We start from the raw sequence: 13763 nt of genomic DNA, 5'->3' as shown, positions 1-13763 counted from the left end.
TCTCCAGATCAAAAACTCCTAAAGATTGCAAAACGGCAAGAAAAACAGAGCGGCCTTTGGGGGAAACGAGGATGTGTGGCTAAATGTACAGAACGCCCACAGCCGTCCGCGTTTAGGGCTGAGCCAGAACTGTGGACGTGTTCCCCACAAGAAAACAAACAGCAGGATTTTACAACTGAAATGTTGTTTGTCTTCTCATCTATTTATGAGTGAACCACTGGAACTTGGGGACAAGATGAGTATAATGGTATTGCAGCCTATCTGTCCGCTACAGTTGCAGTTTTTCATGACAAGCATTCAAAGTGTTAACTAAAACCATTGAAACAACATACTTGCCATTAAAAACCTGAATCCAGAAATAACTCCATGAGTGTTTTGCACCTCCAGACGGAATGGCCTTGAGTAAACGCTATGAATAGCCGTGTCTGCCACTTGCAGTTTGTTGTTCTGTTAACCCTTGTGCAGAGTCTAACGATTTTCTCTCTTCTTCTTCTTTCAATGGGCTGTTAAAAATCTGAACACCTGTGTAGACGATGAACCAGCTGGGCCCATGTAAGTAATTTACTGGACGTTGGTCCACCAGTTTCTGATTGAATTATTTTGTATCACCATTTCATCAGACAGAGTCACTAAGATTGCAGAGGAAGGTAGTGAATGGAACAGTTTTGCAGTGTAGACTTTAAAGTGACATTGCCCTGATGGATGGATGATGCAGTGTAGACTTCAAAGTGACATTGCCCTGATGGATGATGATTTGATTCCCAGGACGGGCAGTACAGTTTGGTTGTTAGTAGCATTACAAAGTAGAATACCATGCAAAGAAAGGTGTTTAACGCTCTGTACATCTTACATGCTTAAATTGATAACGTGGGGAAGGTGACTAGTATCTAAGACTTCAGGTTTTGTTCAAGTTAACTTTAAGCTGGACTACCACATGCCCTGTCTAGCTCCATTAGTAATTGCTGGTATCCAAGAGAGATGGAGCTGCAAATGTGGAATCGGAAGTCCCCAAGATTGGCAGAATCGGGGGCTAAGGAGTTAGAGGCAGGCACACAGTGCCCGAATCAGTGAAGTACCAGAGAGCACAGCACTGCCCATGTGTACCTTTTATCAGTGGAAAAGGGACAGTGGTATGCAGCAGAGAAAAAATTATTCTCAGCTTTATAGTAATTGGATTATAGTTGATAAAACAAAGGGAAAGTTACCTGTATGTCATCTGCCTTGGGAGTCAAAAGGATCTGTTAACTGAAGGTATGTTCCATAAGGGATACTTGTAGGCAGTAATATCGTGTGGTTAAGGGATCTTCCTACACCAAGGATGGCAGTAAGCGAAAGACTCCCTGTATTTCCATGTGTTGTACTTTAAAAAGTTGCTGCTGACTTTGATGTTAACTCTTGTAATGCAATTTTTCCTCCGAAGGAAAACCAACTCCACCAACAATCACAAAGATAAAAACTTGCGCCAGAGAAACACAAATTAAGTACTGCTTCGAATGTAAGTATGGCCTTCTTTGGAGGTTTTAAAAATTATATTCAAATGAATGTTGACCTTGTTACAAATTCTTTAATAGTTGGTGTTAATGTTGGTAAGATCTTCAGTTAATTTCAGAGCAGCTGAGGCTGATGGAACAAGTTCTGTTGGCCCACTTTTGTGGCTGGAGAGGAACGTCTTTCAGCTGCCTTGCTTCACATATTTACATGAATGTTGTTTCAGATTATGTATGATGTTTCAAAAGAAATACATCGCACCACTATTCACTTCTCTCTTTAAAGAGAAGTAAAAATTAAACCGTCATCTTCTTTGGTGGCCTACTCCCAGGGGCCAGTCAGTCTCACTCTGCTTTGAAGGGCGAGTCAGTAGTGGTGCCCAGGCTGCAGCTGGGCCACCTGCTGTCGTGTGAGGCACACGGAGATCAGAATTTCACACCACATCCCTGAGCGTGTTGTCTGAAGCCAGGCTTTGTTTTACGTGTCACCTGACGCAGTCCGCAGTGACAGTGCATATTCCTTTTTAATTTCCAAATTCCTCTTTCTGTACAGATCTTTAGGCTCCTGGAACTGGCGGCACCGTGACCTGCTAAACGTCCTGCCTGGACCTCTTCCGTTCTCTGACTCTCCTCTTCTCCCCCTTCCAAGCGAGCAGCACCACATGACTGTCTAAAGCATGCCTTACTTCGCCTCTCCTGCAAGGATGACCTAGCCAGCCACATTGTAAACAGTGCTTCAGTGTAGAAGGTGTGAACTCTTTGGGGCTTGATGTGCTGTGAATGTTGCTTCTTTCCCTTTGTTAGAATATTTAAACAGAAGTGAAAAGCTCCTCTGAGGATCAGATCATGCATGCGCCATTTTTTACTTAATGCAGCTGTTAAATTGGCAAAGCTCTAAAATGCACTGCTGCCATCTAGTGATACATTTTTGTAAAGTACAGCAAAACCTACAGATATATACAGTATATAAATATATATATATATATATTTATATTTTTGGGGGTGGGAGAAATCCAAAAATAAAGTAAATGCTTGTTTCATTTTTAAGCTGCTCATAGTCACTCCTCATATTGTACGTTGTCAGATGAGGAAACTGTGCAGTCCCAGTATGTAAAGATGAATAATATAAACTGAAATCTGTAATTTTAAGGGCTTAACCTATGACTTTAATAAGAAGCTGGTACAGTCCACTGAATGGATATAATGAACTGCAGTATATATGTATGATTGCTTTCTAAGTGATAATTTTTTCTTCTGTTAAATCATGTAAATTCTTAAACCCTTTTGCACTGATGTGTTGAACCATATTCTTGTACATTCAATTAAGGCAGACTTTTATAATTTACCTTTTGTTTTCAATGACCTTGAGGTGTTAATAGCATGGTGATAGTCTATGCAGCTAGTTATGCTTTTTGGTTTGACACTTTGACACTGTATTTTTTTTCACATTGATTTGATGGTTGATTGTAGATTTTCTAACCTAACAGGGTTCTCATGCAGTACGTAACTTTAGATGCATGTACTTGTGTTCTGTGTAATTGTTGAAGTGCAATGATGTATAAAAAAGTGGATTTACCTGTTTTTAAAAATAAAACATTGATAAAAGGTGTTTGGAATAATACCCTTTATTCCGGTATCTTCTCTAATTTTAGGAAGATGCTTTTTCCAATATTTTCAAGTTCCTTAGTTATATATATACATAGAGTGTTAATTTCTCAACCCTGTCAGCTTTTTTAGTTCCTTTTCCACCTCTTCCACAAATGCTGGGAAATTCTGATCCATAAGGCACAGGCGTAGAAAGGGGCCTATCTCGTCAGCACCCCATGCAGACTGCTCGTAGACAAGGGACAGCTTCTCTGACGTCAGGACAGACTGCAGGGATATCACAGAGTCCATTTATTAGAGATGCAGGTGAAAGCAAGAGTCTGAATAACAGAACACAGAAAAACTTTGCCTTATGGAAACTTTAGGGAAACTGGCCAATGTACACACAATTAGCTTTACCAGAGTTCCTTTTTATAATAACTTCTGGTGTAATATTTAATGTACACATTTTCTAAATGCATTTAGAAAGTGAGATAAACGTGTATCCTTAAAGAAAAAGGATTAAAATGATTTGCAGAGTTGAGGTCTTGCTTTAATGAATACTGAGCAATGAAGGAATTTGTCTGACTAGTTCATCACCCCACCGCAGTGGAGGAGGAGGCGTGAGCAGTCCCCCATGGGGAAGCCGGTTCTGAATATAAGAAAGGGAGGTCACAAACTGACCACCCAGAGGATACCACACTTAGCTCACACCTGTCTTTTTTCCAGCCCTGTGATACTTGTTTTTAAAACACTTTCAAATTTATAGATGGCAAAATTCACTCTCTTTGGTGTATACAGTTCTGTGAGGTTTCACAGAGAATCATGTAACCATCAGACTACAATCAAGATAGAGAACATTTCCATCACCCCCCTGCCCAAAATCCCTTGTTAGAACCAGCCCCCGCCCTTAGCCCCTGGCTACTGCTGGCCTGTTTTCTGTACCTTTGGTTTTGCCTTTTCCAGAATGTCATATGAATGGAATCATAGTATGTAGTCTTTTGAGTCTGGCTGCTTTTACTAAACATAACACGCTAGAGGTTGATCCGTGTCACTGAGTGTAGCGGCAGACTAGTGCTGTCTATTGCTAAGTAATGCTCCATTGTCTGGATGTACCACAGTTTATCCTCCAGCTGAGGTACATTTGGGTTGTTCTGCTTTTTAAAATTAAGAATAAAGCTGCTATAAACATTTCATGAACAAGTTTCTGTATACACACAGGCTTTCATTTCACTGGGATAAACACATAGGAGTGGTACTGCTGGGTTATTTGGTGGGTGTATAATTAAGTTTATAAGAAACTGCCAAACTTTCCACAGTGGCTGTACATCTCACATCCCACCAGCAGTACAGGAGTTACAGTTTCTCATCCATCCAGCGCTTTGTATTATCTTTTTTTTTTTTAATTTAGCCATTTTGATAAAGTGTGTAGTGTTTTCTCTTTGTGGTTTCAATTTGCATTTCCCTAATGACTGAGGCTGTTGTGCATCTTTTCACATGCTCATTTGCTATCTGTATATCTTCTTTGGTATATGCAATGTTTACAATTATTTGCAATGCTGCCGACATTTAAATATTAGGATATTTCACATAAAAGCGTGACTGCTTGAAAATTCGAAGATCTGGCAACGTTGGGTCCTCATTCCCACATAACTACGGTTGACTGGCTCCATCTCTCTTGTGGTCAGCCTTACTTTTGGTTCTTTGACTCAGTCATCTTATGTACAGTAGGCCCCCTTATCCACGGGGGATATTTTCTGAGACCCCCAGTGGATGCTTGAAACTGTGGATTGTACTGAACCCTATAGATACTATTTTTTCCTATATGTACATACCTGTGGTAAAGTTTAATTTATAAATTAGGCACAGTAAGAGATTAACAATAAAAGAGAATAATTATTAAGTTATGTGAATGTGGTCTTTCACAAAATATCTTATTGTACTGTACTCACCATTCTTGTGATGATATGAGATGATAAAATGCCTGTGTGACAAGATGAAGTGAGGTGAATGACGTAAGCACGGTGATGCAGCGTTAGGCTACTGCTGACCTTTTGATGATAGGCCAGAAGGAAGATCATCAAGCCGTGAAGATGGTGATGCTTGAGGATCCTCGACAGCTGGAAGTTTTTTTTTCCAAAACCTTTTGGAAGAACATTGTAATCCAAAGTTTTCGGACCGCAGTTGACCACGGGTAACTGGAACCGTGGAAAGCGAAACCACGGATGAGGGGGGATGAGTATTCTTATATTAATTCTGTTAAATAGGTGGTTTTATTTCCCTTCCTGTGGGTGGCATGCTTTAGTGTGTATCTGTGAAATGGCCATTTCTCTGGGAGTCATCTATAATAGAAGCTTACTTTTCTACATTCATACCAGCTTTTCAGATTCTGCCTAAAGGTATGACTAAGAAAAGGAAAGTAACATGGAGCCCTGTTCTTTCTTCAGGAGAGCTGCCTTTAACATGTTAGTGTATATCTTTCCAAACTTACTGTGTGTGTGTGTGTGTGTTTGTTACAGTAATTGAATCATACATGCTGTTGCGTATGTATGTATGTTTTTCTTTTTTAAAAACTCAGTGTTGTGAATATCTTTACATGCCAATAAATAGGAAACTACATCACTTTCATTGATTGCATTCTTATCCCATCTATGGTTGAACTGTTCGATATCCTGTTTATGAACATTTATGTTGTTTCTAGTTTTTGGCTACTATAAACAGCACCGTGACAAACAGCATTATATGTATGTTTGTGTAGCTAAGATAAAATAGAATTATAGGTAATAAGATATTAAATTTGATATATATTGCTAAATTGCCTTCTAGAAAGTTTAGCAACTTAAATTCATACAATGACTTGCCCAGAAGGTTAGAGCAAACTAGTAACATATCCGAGCTTCAAGTCTGGTGCCTTTTCTCATCTGCACATAGTTCTTATATACTATGTAAATAAATTGGGCTAAGGTACCTTTTATAGCAACTGATATTTCCTGAATAAAGACACACACCTTGCCTCACTCCTGTATTTCTGCAGCTCTAGTGTCCTCAGCCACTCCGATGCAATTAACCCCTAACCCCAGTGCAAATACAAGGCTACCAATCAGGCATTATAAGGTCTGCCCTTTGCTGGGGAAAATAGGCCTTTTAATTTTCTGTCATAGTTGCTGGGTTATTAAAAAAAAAAAAAAAAGAACATGTATTCTTAGTCTTCTTATCCCTCGAATTTTTTATTTTATACGATTGTCCATTTATTTTGAGTTAGTGGTAAGTCCGATGGAGAAAACACCCGTGTTTTATATACCACTGTTAGCACAGTTTGGTAGATGCACTAAAAGGAAAATTCATCCTTGAATACTGATGCATTCCATGCAGAACCTCGTGGACAGCAACGCTGCGGCGTGAGAGCCTGCTGTGGGTGTGGCAGGAGATGCAGGGAGGAAGACACTGTCCTCAAGGAGCTTCCAGCAGGACAGACGTCAAGTAGCCATGATTTTGAATGCGTAAGTTTTCTGGAATTCTCAGGTATAGCAAACTGCTCAGGGAAAGGGGGTGTCTGGAAGCAGATCTGTGGTGGCAGAGTAGAATCCTCTTGGGTTTCCACACATCCTTAGCTAAGAGCTTAGCACTGAGGATTTGCTCATACAGAAACTGTAGTTCACCTGCCTGACTCCAAGTTCATTTTGATAGTCGTCTTGGGATGGTTTCCAAATTTTGCTGGCAAAATTAAACTCCTCCCTTTACTCCACTTTTTGGGAAAAAAAAACCCACTGCCATCGAGTCGATACCGACTCCAGAAAGTGGTGATTAGATTCTTTATCTCACATGTGTAAAGAAAGGCTCACCCTAGAAACCACTCCTCCTCTTCATTCCCTCAGGAGAAGAGTTCTTCAGGCTGTGCCATCGATGAAAATGGCCTGTCCTCTGCCCTGCCCGTTGCCTTTAGTGAGCCTTGACGTTACTTTTCTAGAACAAGGGCGTGAACGGAGGGATACACATTCTTAGGGAATCACTATTTTTTGTGACAAAAGGGGAACACACAAGTTGCTGTACCTGAGCTAACAGTGTCACTGAGGCCCTTCCCTCTGGAGCGCTCATGCCAGGTGTTCTATGCTGCAGCTGCTCTGGGCTCTGGTGTAACTGGAGTGAAACAACATGCAGTTAGGAGACCGGCTGGATGTAATCAGAAACACCACAGGCCACTAAAGAAATGGAAACACATGCATTTATTTATGTTCAAAGAAAGAAGATACCGGTTAAGAGTAAAAATCACTGTCAGTGCAGGTTTGTACTAGTTCAAACTGGGGCTGTTACTTGCTTGACCACAGCAGAGGTACTGAAGGAGTTTAAGCCCGAGACTCCCACTGTATGTGACGTTCCTGAGGGTCAGACACTCGGCACTGTCTTCAGAGACCCAGCCCAGAGTCAGGGAGCACCATGGAAACAGAGTCCCTGGGGCAGCTTGCATGCAGTGGGCATTGCTCAGTGTCTGATAACCATGATTTGTCACCTTCTAAAATTATTACTCAAATGTTGATTGTAGGAAAAAAAAAAAAAAAAAACTACAATTGTGAGATGACATAAAATGGTTCAATTAAAAAAAAAAAAATCTCAGTTTAGGTATTCTGAGGGAATGAGTTCTTCTATAAGTAAAGTTCCTAAAAAGAAGATTCCTAGCTATCATTAATTCAACAATTTGTGGCTACCTTATACTAGCCAGTGGGGTGATAAAGGAAAAGGGGCTGCAAAGAACAAGATGGAGGTCCTGCCCTCAAGAAGCCAGTGAGAACTTAATCAGACACTGACTACAAGGCAGATGGTAAGTAGTAAAATGAGGTAAGTGTAAGTGCTCAGGCTTGCAGGGGAGGAAGCGGCCTGGAGGGCACTGTGTGCCCAGCATGGAGTGCAGGATTGCTCCAGAGCCCACGAAATGGGTAGTGACGAGGCAGCGCTCTCAGGTAGAACACAGGCAATGGAACGAATGACATGTATAAGGTTTGGGGTAGGAAAGACTAAGAGCTGCTTCCACCTAAAGACACGGGCATTTCTGAAAGTCCACCACCCCTTCTTCCCAGCCGACATGCCTGCAGGTTCTGGCTGAGTTTTGGATCGCTGTGGCTGCTGCAGTGCTAACTTCCAGACAAGAAGCAGGTTCCTGCACTGGGTGAGGGCTGACAATAGAATACAGGGAGAAACCCAGGCCCTCTGGACAGGTACACCATGTTCTGGCTGCTGAAGTGAGAGAATGCCAAATTCTGTCTTCTGTCCTACATGTTACTAGTCAGTAGGTATTAGAAGCAGCATAAATCTGAAAGCATCAAAAAGTGCTGGACAACAGAGAACCCCTGAGGGAGCAGGAGAACAGTGGGATGCAGACCCCAAAGTCTCATAAAAAGACCAGACTTAACGGTCTGACTAAGACTAGAAGAATCCCGGCGGCCATGGTCCCCAAACCTGTTGGCCCAGGACAGGAACCATTCCCGAAGACAACTCATGAGACATGGATTGGACTGGACAATGGGTTGGAGAGAGATGCTGATGAGGAGTGAGCTACTTATATCAGGTGGACACTTGAAACTATGTAGGCATCTCCTGTCTGGAGGGGAGATGGGGGCAGTTAGAAACTGGCAAAACGGTCATGAAAGGAGAGACTGGAAGGAGGGAGTGGGCTGACTCATTAGGGGGAGAGTAAGTGGGAGCATGTAGTAAGGTGTATATAAGTTTATATGTGAGAGACTGACTTGATTTATAAACTTTCACTTAAAGCACAATAAAAATTATTAAAAAAAAAAGTGCTGGGGGGTCAGGGAGGAAGGAAAGAACAAGAAGAAACAGGTCAAGAATACTAAGTCATATGCGCAAAAAGGCTAAGGAACTCGGCAATGAATCAGGAGCTCTCAGGCCCTGTTTCTCTGTTCAATTTCCTCAGCTGTAAAAACGAGGAGTCAGCTTGTTCTTTGGGCTCTGCTGTTTGCTGCTTTCCTAGGGTATATAACAGCCAGCTTACGTGGTGTTCTTCAAACAACTGGGAAAGACCAGAACAGTATGCCACAGAAAACTGCTGTCAACAGCAGCCGGGTGTGCTGAGGCACTTTAGGTTAGTTGGGTAGTCCCAGGATTAGGTGGTCCTCTACCCTCAGGGATGGAAGGTTCTGTGCACAAAGTGTTGACACCCCTTGGCAACTTCCTTCTGGACTTTTCGGGATGATAAAGGAGAGTTCACGTGGGAAACGTCAACCTCTTTCCTGTGCTCCCCTCCAACCCCCTGGGATGGGGTGGGTTGCCTTAGAAGCCCTCAGGTTGAGAAAAAACACCTGGTTAGGCCACAATTAGCAAAATTACAAGGCTGAGGGAAAGTTAAAAGCCAAAATACAAGCCAGGAAATGACTCAAGAACTTGAAATAGACATAGAATTATCCCTCTTTGTAAAGAAGGGAGCAACTATTTTAGATAAAAATATATGTATAAAACCCCGTTGCTGTCAAGTCGATTCCAACTCATGGCGACCCTATAAGACAGAGTAGAACTGCCCCATTGGGTTTCCAAGGCTGTCAATCTTTACGGGAGCAGACTGTCGCATCTTTTCCCTGTGGAGTGGCTGGTGGGTTCAAACCACCAACCTTTCAGTTAGCAGCCGAACGCTTAACCACACCTGACTGGGAAAGCAGCAAGAGGACCAGAACTTGGCACAGTCTGCAACTCTTTAGATGGATTTTGAGAAAGGGAGCATGATGCCAATTTTGCACAGCAGCAGTACGGGCAAACCTGGGAATGACTCCTGGTTTGCCATCAGGAAGACTAGAATGCTATAGGCAGTGCTTTGTAATGTCTGCACTCCGGAGGATTTCACTTTTAAGACTTTGTCTTGCCTTTTGCTCTGTAGCTTCAGACACTTAATCTTACCATGTCCCCTGTTGGCTCTAGAGGTTCTGATCCTTGCTAACTGACCACAATGCTAATTTATTAATCTGTAAACAAAGGGAAATCTGAAAAGATGACACTACTGGCGATAATAATGCTATTGGTATTATTGGAAAATACAATGTTCTTCAAACAGCTGAGAAAGACATCAACCAAAACGGTGGCCCACAAACACCGTGAACAATAGCCAGGTGTGCCAGAGCTAGTAACTGCCCATTATTACTGAGTAGTAATGGATAATGCTATTTATATTGCATTTGCCAGGCACTGTATTAGGTGCAGGAGCGCTGGTGGCGCAGTGGTTAAGTGCATGGCTGCTAACCGAGAGGTCAGCCATTCAAACCCACCAGCTGCTCCATGGGAGAAAAATGTGGCAGTAGGCTCCCGTAAAGATTTACAGCCTTGGAAACTCTAGGGCGGTTCTACTCTGTCCTATACGGTCGCTAGGTGTTAGAATTGACTCGATGGCTGTGGGTTTGGTTTGGTTTCAGTACTAGGTGCTTCCTCCACGGCATTTCAATCTCACCATTTTACACACGAGGTTCGGTGGCTGGCATGAGATCACGCAGCTACTAACGGTGCCAGGTTTCAAACCTAGATCCATTCCACCCTGAAGACTGGTCTTCGCACAGCCTCACGCTGTCTCATCTACTCAGAAAACCAGACTACAGGTCAGAAGAGTCCCTGAATACAGAATCAGGAAAAGACATGTTTTTTAACCAATTGAGGGCTATTTCTAGATATTTGGGGCCAGCCTTTAAAATCAGAGAGCTGAGCCTGTATCTGCTGCTACAACTCACAACCCTTATTAGCCTGCATTCATTACTGCAAGTTACAGCCTCAATTTATCTTGCCTTTTTTACATTTGGATCGTTGTGTAGCCCGATGAGATTCTAGCCTGATGTGTCTTCATTACCTTTATGGGGCATTCCAGACCTAGTGCCAAACTCTGAGACCCTATTTGGTTCTTGTTGCATGCCAGGCACTGGGTTTACTGTGTTATAATTTGAATTTGAATAACTGGTCAATGAAAACTACATAAAAAGAAAACTATTTCAAGGGCAAAGGACCATAGGCAAAAAGTACCTTATAATAAATGAGTCCATCCCATTTGTAGGGAGGAGAGCCTCAAGAGAACATACAAGAACCGATGAGGTATATTGTTTGAACCTAGATCCAAGGTCTGGGAGACAGACAGCTTTAACATAAGGCACCTTCACACCAAAAAAAGACAGTGGAGCAACAGATGGAGAGAAAGAATTCTAAAAACACTAAAATCTGATTTGGCAAACTAACCACATTCAAGAAGAAGTCATGCGGCACCTGCTTAACGGAGAAGACTTTATGATATGTAAATTTGTGTTCACCTTAGATAAAATTATGAATGACAAGAAACTTGGTGATAAAATAGCAAAAAATGAATTATCTTGGTACACTGAGTTTAAATGGAACTAACAGGATGCAGTGATGGAAAGCCACATTTGGAAAATTATTTCTCAAAGCAGAAAATAAAAAAACCCAGCTTGAACCATTAAAAAAAAAAAACTCATTTTATGTTGATATTTCAAAATTTTCATGACAAATAACTATTTTCCAACATAAAAATTAATGACTTTTGCAAATCTCTTTAATGTTGAGCTTAACAGAAGAGAGCTGGATCCTACTATCTGCTTCTGAATTCAATCTGCTGCAGTATGTTGCTCCGGTCGAAGTAGATGAAGAAAACCCAGCCTCACATAGATATGTAGATGGAAAACCCAAAAAACCCCGAACCCACTGCTATCGAGTCAATTCCAACTCATAACAGCCCTATAGGACAGGGCAGAACTAACTGCCCCATAGGGCTTCCAAGGCTGTAAAATCCTGAGGGAAGCAGACTGCCACATCTTTCTCCCGAGGAGTGGCTGGTGGGTTTGAACTGTCGACCTTATGGTTAACAGCCAAGCGCTTTAACCACTGTACTACCACGGCTCCCATAGATGGAGGAGGGAGGAGTATTTTTAAATAGCCTTTTAGATGATTGTGGCTATCCTTTGGTATGACACCAGAACTCTCCAAGTGACAGTATCTCAGGTTAGTTGCAACACAGAATCTGAAGCCACAGCAGTGAACTTGTTACACTCCGTTGTACTGGCATCCGTTGGTCTGTCCTGCACTTGGCATGGGGCCTTCAGCCATGCATGCTTTTGAACACCATGCATCAGTCATCTGGAAAGCAGTGGTTCACTGAACCATACAGATCTTGCCAATGTTGAACCACTTCGTTATGTAATTTTTTTTTTTTTTTAAATCACAGTAATTAATACCAACATCAGAAAAGTCTTTCGGGTTAGGAAGCCATCAAACATGTTTTTCAAAATTCTAACCTTCACTTGAAAGCTTAAATTTTTATCATTGTCAATAAATACTTCCAGTGGTTTTCCTGATGTGATGGGGTTACTTCACTCTTGAGAAAATGTCCACCAGATACCCAAATCTGAATAAAGCATAGTTTGTTCTTTCAGGTAATATTTGTGTTCTGTGAAAAAAGAGGCTAGTTCAGCTCTCAACTCGAACAGTCACGGAAGTGCTTTTCCTTCAGACAACCATCAGACTTCAGCATGCAGGGTTCTTTTGTTTTGGTTTGTTTTTACTGTGAGTGACTGGGAAAAATACGAGGAATTACCAGCACAGTTTGGTGCCACTGCTTTCATTGGTGCTAAAGCGACAGCAGCTTTGCCCGCTGTGACTTTTGTACCATCAATGCAAATGTCGACACTGAAAACGACAAATAACATCTTAATATTATTTTGAAAATGAGACCTGGTGGCACAATGGTTAAGTGCTCAGCTGCTAACCAAAAGGTTGGAGGCTCAAACCCACCCAGTGGGAGAAAGACCTGGCGATCTGCTTCCATAAAAATTACAGCCTAGGGGTCTTAAATACTAACAAGTGGCCATCTAAGATGCATCAATTGGTCTCAACCCACCTGGATCAAAGGAGAATCAAGCACACCAAGGTCACAAGATAATTATGAGCCCAAGAGACAGAAAGGGCCACATGAACTAGAGACATCATCCTGAGACCAGAAGAACTAGATGGTGCCCGGCCACAATCGACGACTGCCCTGACAGGGAGCACAACAGAGAACCCCTGAGGGAGCAGGAGAACAGTGGGACGCAGACCCCAAAGTCTCATAAAAAGACCAGACTTAATGGTCTGACTGAGACTAGAAGAATCCTGGCGGTCATGGTCCCCAAACCTTCTGTTGGCCTGGGATAGGAACCATTCCTGAAGATAACTCATCAGACATGGAATGGACTGGACAATGGGTTGGAGAGAGATGCTGATGAGGAGTGAGCTACTTGTATCAGGTGGACACTTGAGACTGTGTCGGCATCTCCTGTCTGGAGGGGAGATGGGAGGGTAGAGAGAGAGGGTTAGAAACTGAAAAAGGGTCACGAAAGGAGAGACTGGAAGGAGGGAGCGGGCTGACTCATTACGGGGAGAGTAAATGGGAGTATGTAGTAAGGTGTGTGTGAGTTTATATGTGAGAGACTGACTTGATTTGTAAACTTTCACTTAAAGCACAATAAAAATTATTTAAAAAAAAATTACAGCCTAGAAAACCCTATAGGGCAGTTCTACTCTGCCACATGGGGTTGCTATGAGTCAGAACTGACTCAATGGTAAACAACGACAACAAACATTCGGAAGATAATTTGGCCTGGTGGACCCCTGAGGACCCACATTCTGAGAACCACTGTTGTAGTGACACCCAGAGTGACTCCCTTC

At 42.2% G+C, this 13763-nt stretch overlaps 2 protein-coding genes across 3 annotated transcripts in view; one reads left to right on the top strand and one right to left on the bottom strand.

Annotated features, from left to right (window-relative positions):
• NPTN (neuroplastin) overlaps window positions 1–3108 on the top strand; it is a 66795-nt gene extending 63687 nt beyond the window's left edge. The window contains exons 6-8 of the mRNA XM_049905477.1: window positions 531–552; window positions 1421–1495; window positions 2041–3108. Coding sequence (XP_049761434.1) covers window positions 531–552; window positions 1421–1481 — 83 coding nt within the window. The 3' untranslated portion in view covers window positions 1482–1495; window positions 2041–3108. The remainder of the gene's footprint in view (window positions 1–530; window positions 553–1420; window positions 1496–2040) is intronic.
• Window positions 3109–3194: 86 nt separating this feature from the next.
• The window catches only part of REC114 (REC114 meiotic recombination protein), a 103001-nt gene continuing 92432 nt past the window's right edge, over window positions 3195–13763 (bottom strand). For both annotated transcript variants that reach the window (XM_049905478.1, XM_049905479.1), the window contains 2 exons: window positions 7122–7208; window positions 3195–3359 (listed from right to left, as the gene is read on the bottom strand). In XM_049905478.1, the coding sequence (XP_049761435.1) occupies window positions 3195–3359; window positions 7122–7208 (252 nt within the window). The remainder of the gene's footprint in view (window positions 3360–7121; window positions 7209–13763) is intronic.

This window comes from Elephas maximus, chromosome 13 (genome assembly GCF_024166365.1).
Source record: "Elephas maximus indicus isolate mEleMax1 chromosome 13, mEleMax1 primary haplotype, whole genome shotgun sequence".
Taxonomy (NCBI): domain Eukaryota; kingdom Metazoa; phylum Chordata; class Mammalia; order Proboscidea; family Elephantidae; genus Elephas; species Elephas maximus.
Note: the sequence above shows the minus strand (reverse complement) of the source record. Positions and strands in the feature narration are given on the sequence as shown.